General features: G+C 42.4%; 1 protein-coding gene across 1 annotated transcript; it reads left to right on the top strand.

The window, feature by feature from the left end:
* Positions 1-267: 267 nt before the first annotated feature.
* LOC112079686 (propionyl-CoA carboxylase alpha chain, mitochondrial-like) lies at positions 268-5,850 on the top strand. The gene is made up of 5 exons (XM_024145562.2): positions 268-424; positions 714-857; positions 1,076-1,150; positions 5,586-5,658; positions 5,768-5,850. Exons 1-4 carry the CDS (start codon positions 305-307, stop codon positions 5,622-5,624), a joined length of 378 nt encoding a protein of 125 aa, XP_024001330.1. The 5' UTR covers positions 268-304; the 3' UTR covers positions 5,625-5,658; positions 5,768-5,850.
* The last annotated feature ends 2,634 nt before the right edge of the window (positions 5,851-8,484 follow it).

The raw sequence follows: 8,484 nt of genomic DNA, 5'->3' as shown, positions 1-8,484 counted from the left end.
ATTAGAGGGTGAACTTAGAACCCAAGAACATTTTTTTTCATGTAACCTTTAGTTAACTAGGCAAATCAGTTGAGAACAAATTCTTATTTACAATGACCACCTACACGCGCCAAACCCGGACAGACGCTGGGCCAATTGCGCGCCACCTTATGGAACTCCAATCACGGCCGGATGTGATCAGCCTGGATTTTGAACCAGGGACTGCAGTGACGCCTCTTGCACTGAGATGCAGTGCCTTAGACCGCTGCACCACTCGGGACATCCTCTCTGCAGTACGTTCCTGGACCCAGAGACACGTCGTGCGATGGGGGAGCAAGCGGTACAGCTGGCTAAAGCGGTCCAGTACTCCTCTGCCGGGACCGTAGAGTTCTTGGTGGACTCCAACAAGAACTTCTACTTCCTGGAGATGAACACTCGCCTTCAGGTGGGGCGATGGGAAGAAAGCTGTAGTTTAGTCTTTGTGTGTTTCTGTACATGGCAGTCAGACACTTGCCAAGTGACTTCCTTTAACCAACCCAGTCCTCCCCTCTGAGTGGTTGACTGACCGCTGACCGGTTCCCCCTTCAGGTGGGGCGATGGAAGAAAGCTGTAGTTTAGTCTTTGTGTGTGTGTTTCTATACATGGCAGTCAGACACTTGCCAAGTGACTTCCTTTAACCAACCCAGTCCTCCCCTCTGAGTGGTTGACTGACCGCTGACCGTTTCCCCCTTCAGGTGGAGCACCCAATCACAGAGTGTATCACTGGTCTGGACCTGGTGCAGCAGATGATCCGGGTGGCCAAGGGTTTCCCTCTGCTYCACAAACAGGAAGACATCCCCATCAACGGCTGGGCTATAGAGAGCAGAGTCTACGCTGAGGTGAACACACTGAACACTTGTTCTGCTCTGTACCTTSAAGTGAAGCAGGTCAACCGTGGKTCTTCTGCTGGCTAGTGAATGTGTCACTTCTCTCTACAAAGCTMTTTCTGGGMCCCCACTGTCTGCTGGACACTTCCTGTGTGTTATAGAGGTTATTGAGKGTTTATTAGGCAGTTATAACCAGTTATAAAGCATAMGTGATATTTCTCCTTCTCCAGGACCCCTACAAGTCSTTTGGTCTGCCCTCCATTGGACGCCTGTCGCAGTACCAGGAACCCATCAACCTCCCAAAAGTGAGTCACATGCATGTTCTGAGTTGACCTCTCTGTTATTTCTGCTGAAGACGTGATGTGAGTTGACCTCTCTGTTATTTCTACTGAAGACGTGATGTGTGTTGACCTCTCTGTTATTTCTGCCGAAGACGTGATGTGTGTTGACCTCTCTGTTATTTCTGCTGAAGACGTGATGTGTGTTGACCTCTCTGTTATTTCTGCTGAAGACGTGATGTGTGTTGACCCATCTGTTATTTCTGCTGAAGACGTGATGTGTGTTGACCTCTCTGTTATTTCTACTGAAGACGTGATGTGTGTTGACCTCTCTGTTATTTCTGCTGAAGACGTGATGTGTGTTGATCTCTCTGTTATTTCTGCCTGAAGACGTGATGTGTGTTAACCTCTCTGTTATTTCTGCTGAAGACGTGATGTGTGTTAACCTCTCTGTTATTTCTGCTGAAGACGTGATGTGTGTTAACCTCTCTGTTATTTCTGCTGAAGACGTGATGTGTCGTTGACCTCTCTGTTATTTCTGCCTGAAGACGTGATGTGTGTTGACCTCTCTGTTATTTCTGCTGAAGACGTGATGTGTGTTGACCTCTCTGTTATTCTGCTGAAGACGTGATGTGTGTTGATCTCTCTGTATTTCTTGCCTTGAAGACGTGATGTGTGTTGACCTCTCTGTTTTTCTGCTGAAGACGTGATGTGTGTTGATCTCTCTGTTATTTCTGTGAAGACGTGATGTGTGTTGCCTCTCTGTTATTTCTACTGAAGACGTGATGTGTGTTGACCTCTCTGTTATTTCTCTGCTGAAGACGTGATGTGTGTTACCTCTCTGTTATTTTCTACTGCAAGACGTGATGTGTGTTGACCTCTCTGTTATTTCTGCTGAAGATGACGTGATGGTGTTGTTGACCTCTCTGTTATTTCTGCTGAAATGATATGTGTGTCGACCTTCTTGTATTTCTGCTGAAGACGTGATGTGTGTTGACTCTCTGTTATTTCTGCTGAAGACGTGATGTGTGTTGACCTCTCTTATTCTGCTGTAAACGTATGTGTTGACCTCTCTGTTATTTCTACTGAAGACGTGATGTGTGTTGACCTCTCTGTTATTTCTGCTGAAGACGTGATGTGGTGTTGACCTCTCTGTTATTCTACTGAAGACGTGATGTGTTGACCTCTCTGTTATTTCTGCTGAAGACGTGCTGGTGTGTTGACCTCTCTGTTATTTCTGCCTAGACGTGATGTGTGTTGACCTCTCTGTTATTTCTACTGAAGACGTGACGTATGTTAACCTCTCTGTTATTTCTGCTGAAGACGTGCTGTGCGTTGACCTCTCTGTTATTTCTGCTGAAGACGTGATGTGTGTTGACCTCTCTGTTATTTCTACTGAAGACGTGACGTAATGTTAACCTCTCTGTTATTTCTACTGAAGACGTGACGTATGTTAACCTCTCTGTTATTCTGCTGAAGACGTGGATGTGTGTTGACCTCTCTGTTATTCTTGCTGAAGACGTGTGTTGACCTCTCTGTTATTTTCTGCTGAAGACGTGACGTATGTTGACCTCTGAACCTGACAGGATATTTCCATGGAACACTGCCTGCTGTTTCTCGTCAGGCCTCAGATGTACAGCATCAGAATGCTTGTTGTTATGACTACTAATAATAGTGTCATATTTATATCTTCTTGTCCTCCCCCTGATGTCAAAACTATTTGCTTTTTTAAATGTTTAATTGTTATTGATAGGTTATTTTTTCATCGTAAGTAAACATTAACAACATGGAAATACATACTTCATGTCCTATTTTCTATCTTCCTGGAAGAGCTGAAGTCTTTGACATGTAGTCATTCTGACATGTAGTCATTCTGACATGTAGTCTTACTGACATGTTAAGTCAATTCTGACATGTAGTCATTCTGACATGTAGTCATTCTGAACATGTAGTCACTTCTGACATTAGTAGTCATACTTAGAATGTATTTCATTACTGACATGTAGTCATACTAGACATGTAGTCATTCTGACATTAGTTCATACTGACAGTAAGGCATACTGACATGTAAGTCCCTTACTGAACATGTATAGTTCATCGACATGACAGTTAGTACTTACATGCCTGTCTTACTGGACATGTAGTCTTACTGCTGTATCAATGTAGTCTTACTCTGACATGTAGTTCTACTGACATGTAGTCTATACCTGACATGTAGTTACTGACGATGTAGTGTTCAACCGGACATTAGTTTAAACTGACATGTAGTTCTTAACCTGGACATGTAGTCTTACTGACATGTAGTCATTACGACATGTAGTCTTATGACATGACCGCATGCTGGACATAGTACATTGCTGACATGTATGTATGCTGACATGTAGTCATAGCTGACATGTATTCCATATGACATGTAGTCATACTGACATGTAGTCTACTACATTATGACAATGTAGTCCTTACTGACATGTAGTAGTCTTACTGACATGTATCACGTCATACTGACATGTAGTCATGCTGACATGTAATTCATGCTGAATGTATTCTGCTGACATGTATTCCATACTGACATGTAGTTTCATACTGACATGTATGCATACTGACATGTTGTCTTACTGACAGTGTAAGCATACTTCATGTAGTCTACTGACATGTAGTGTCTTACTGACTGTAAGTCATGCTTGACATGTATGTCCATGCTGGACATGGTTAATTCATGCTGACATTATTTCAATACTGACATGTAAGTCATACTGGACCATTGGTACATCTGGACATGATGTGTCTTCTGACTGTAGTCAATACTGACATGTGTCTTACTGACATAGACATTTAGTCTTACTGTACATGTCAGTCAGCTGACATGTATTCATGCTGACATGTTGGTGATGTACATTGTCCTGACATGTATTCATACTGACATGTAAGTCATACTGACATGTAGTCATGCTACTGTAGCATGTTAGTCATTCTGACATGTAGTCATTCTGACATGTAGTCATACTGACATAGATCTGACATGGGGTAGTTATATGACATGTGTCATACTATCATGAAGTGTCATACTGACATGTAGTCATACTGACATGTGTCAAGTCCTTACTGGTCTACTGAGCATACGATGTATCATACTGACATGTCAGTCTTTACCTGACGATCGTAGTCTTTACTGAACTGGACATGTACTGCAACGCATGTAAGTCATATCTGACATGTAGTCTCTGTGTATCTTTGACATGTAGTCATACTGACAGTGTAGCTTACTGAATGTAGTCATACTGAACATGTAGTCTCTACTGACATGTAGTCCATACTGACATGTAGTTAACTTGACATTTTAGTCTTACTGACATGTAGTCTTACTGACCATGTAGTCTTAGCTGACATGTAGTCATACCGACATGTAGTCTTACTGCATGTAGGCTCATGGCCTGACATGTAGGTCAGCTGACATGTATTCATACTGGACATGTAGTCATACTGACATGGTATCTCTGACATGTAGTCATACTGACATGTTAGTCTTACTGAATGTATCTTACTGACATGTAGTCCATACTTGACACTGTAGTCATGCTTGAATGTATTCAGTTGCATGCTATGTATTCATGCTGAATGTATTTCAGTACTGACATGTAGTCATGCTGACATGTATTGTCATACTGACATGACATGGTTTTACTTACATCGACATGTGTTCATTTACTGACATGTAGTCTTAATGACATGGTAGTCTTACTGACATGTACGTCATGCTGACATGTATTCAATGCACATGAATGTCATCTGCTATGTATTTCACACTGACATGTATGATATGACATGCTAATGCATACTGACATTGTAGTCATTCTGACATGTTTGTCATTTCTGACATGTAGTCATTACATGAGCATGTAGTCACTACTGACATGTATTCATACTGAATGTAGTCAACTGACATGTATCAGTACATGACATGTACTTTTCTGCTGACATGTGTTTTACTGACATGTAGTTTTTAACTGACATGTTATTCATACTGAACATGTATGTCTTACTGACATGTTATTCATTACATACTGAATGTAGTCATTACTGAAGCTGTAGTCATACTGACATGTACATGCTGAACATTAGTTTACTGACAATGTCATTCTTACATGTACTGTAATTACTATGACATGTAGTCATACTGACATGTAGTCATTACTGACATGTATCTTACTGACATGTATCATACTGACATGTAGTCAGTAAACTTGACATGTAGTCAATACTGGACATGTAGTCTTACTGACATGCTAGTCTTAATTGACATTGTAGTCAGTACGGACATGTAGTTCATACTGACATGTAGTCCATAATCTGACATGTAGTCTTACGACACGTGTCGGGCAGTGGCGTAGACAATGTAGTCGTACTGACATGTAGTTCGTAACTGACATGTAGTCTTACAGACATGTAACTTCTCTCTGTTCAGGTGCGTGTGGACGAGTGGGCAATCCAAGATAGGAAGTGACATCAGTATCTACTATGACCCAATGTCTCCAAAGGTCAGCTGCTGTGTCTCTCCTCAACTGGCCCAACAAAATCCATTGCCCTTTCCAAATATGTTTTACATACTGATCTATAATGTGAATGTCCCTCTGTGCTTCGCCGTAGCTGGTGACCTATGGCGCCAGCGCAGCTGAGCCGCCTGCAGGGATGGAGGAGAGCACGCTCTGGATAACTACGTCATCAGAGGTAAGGCACATCACTCACGATCCTCACCTCACTTCACTCCGTTCAGTCTCACCTCACTGTTCCTTATTTCACTCACTCACGTTTCTTCACTCACTCACTTCACTCAAACTCACGTCACATCACTCACTGGCCTACTGACGTGGCCGACTGGCCGACTGGCTGGCTGTTGGGTGTTTTAGAGCTTTTCTGGAAGCACTTCAAGTACCTCAAAGACTCTGACATTTTTTCTGTATAGCTACAAACACATGTAGAGGGTCTGATCTCTACCTGTCTCTGTTGGGTTGTTTCCTGTTGTGTGTGACTGTCCAGGCTCTGACTCTAACCTGTCTCTGTGCTGTTTGTTCCTAGTGTGTTGACTGTCCAGGGGTTCTGAATCTCTACCCTGTCTCTGTCTGTTGTTCCTGTGGTGTGTGACTGTCCAGGAGTCTCCCTTGAATTCTCTACCTGTCTCTGTCTGTTGTTCCTGTGTGTGTGACTGTCCAGGAGTCTGATCTCAGAATGACTCAGCTCTTCCAAGACTTAGAAATAGGACATGAAGTATGTATTTCCATGTTGTTTTAATGTTTACTTACGAATGAAAATAACCTATCATTACAAGTTAAAACATTTAAAAAGCTAAATAATTTTGAACATCAGGGGGAAGGACAAAAGATATACAATATTGACACTATTTTATAGTCATAACAACAAGCATTCCTGATGCTGTACATCTGAGGCCTGGACGCGAGAACAGGCAGCAGTGTTCGCCTGGGAAATATACCTGTCAGGTTTCAGAGGTCAACTACGTCACGTATCTGTCAGCAGAAATAACAGAGAGGTCAACACACGTCTTCAGCAGAAATAACAGAGAGTCAACAACAGTCCCGTCAATGCGTATCAACGTCTTCAGCAGAATAACAGAGGGTTTAACATTAACGTCACGTCTTCAGTAGAAAATAACAGAGAGGTTATCACATGTCACGTCTTCAGTAGAAATAATCAGAGAGGTCAACACGACATCACGTCCTTCAGCAGAAATTAACAGAGAGGTCACACACAGACGTCTTCAGCAGAAATAACAGAGAGGTTAACATACGTCACGTCTTCAGTAGAAAATAACAGAGAGGTCAACCAGAACATCGACGGTTTCTTCAGCAGAAATAACAGAGAGGTCACACGACAGCACGTCTTCAGCAGAAAATAACAGAGAGGTCATCACACATCAATCCGTCTTAGTAGAAATACAAAGAGGTCAACACACATCACGTCTTCAGCAGAAATAACAGAGAGGTCAACACACATCACGTCTTCAGTAGAAATAAACAGAGGAGGTCAACACACAATCACGTCTTTGCAAGCAGGAAATAACAGAGAGGTCAACACACACTCGCGTCTTCAAGCAGAAATAACAGAGAGGTCAAGCCAAACCATCACGTCTTCAGCAGAAATAACAGAGAGGGTCAACACACAGTACATCACTTCTTCAGCAGAATCACAGAGAGGTCAACACCAGCGATCATCACGCTTCAGCAGAATAACAGCAGAGGTCAACTAACACATCACGTCTTTCAGTAGATAACAGAGAGGCTTACACATAGCATCACGTCTTCAGCAGAAATAACAGAGAGGTACAACACACATCACGTCTCAAGTAGAAAAATAACAGAGAGGGTCAACACACTCATCACGTCTTCAGAGAAATAACAGAAGAGATCAACACACAATCAACGATCTTCCAGCAGAAATAACAGAGAGGTCACACACATCACGAGTCTTCCCCCAGCAGATATAACAGAGATGATGCAACAACATGACTAAGATACAAGCACAAATCCATCGTCTTCAGCAGAAATAACAGAGAGGTGTCAGCAACAACATCACCGTCTTCAGCAGAATAACAGAGAGGTCAAACCTACACACATGATCAGTTCTTCCAGCAGAAAATACAGAAGGTCAACACATACATCATTCACGCGTTCGCAGCAGAAATACAGAGAGTTACAACACATTCACGTCTTTTTTTTATCCAGCATGAATAAACAGAAGTTAACACAACATATCACGCTCTTCCACAAAGAAATACAGAGAGGTAGAGATCAGCAGCACGTCTTCAGCAGAAATATCAGAGAGTTCAACACACATTCACTGTTCATTATCAGCAGAAAAGAACAGAGAGAGTCAACCACAACCTCCGTCTTCAGAGTAGAATAACAGAGAGCACACATACGTCTCAGAAACTAAGAGGTCAACACATCACGGCTTTCAGCCAGAAATAACCATGCGGTAACAACATACTCACGTCTTCAGGCAGAAATAACAAGAGTTAGCACACACATCAACACTTCAGGCAGAAATAACATGAGGAGGTCAAACATCCATCAACGATCTTCGCAGAATAATATCAGAAAGGTCAACACACATCACGTTCTCAGTTAGAGAATAACAGAGAGGTCAGCTCACATACGTCTTCACAGAAACTAACAGAGAGGCAACTCAGAACATGATGTGACTCCACTTTTGGAGGTTGATGGTTCCTGGTACTGGAGCGCAGGCGTCCAAATTGGAGGCAGACCAAACGAACCTTGTGGAGTCCTGGAGAAGGAGAATATCGACATAGCTTTATAACTGGTATACACGCCATATAAACGCTCAATAAC

This window comes from Salvelinus sp. IW2-2015, unplaced genomic scaffold (genome assembly GCF_002910315.2).
Source record: "Salvelinus sp. IW2-2015 unplaced genomic scaffold, ASM291031v2 Un_scaffold9075, whole genome shotgun sequence".
In the NCBI taxonomy this organism is placed as follows: Eukaryota; Metazoa; Chordata; class Actinopteri; order Salmoniformes; family Salmonidae; genus Salvelinus; species Salvelinus sp. IW2-2015.
Note: the sequence above shows the minus strand (reverse complement) of the source record. Positions and strands in the feature narration are given on the sequence as shown.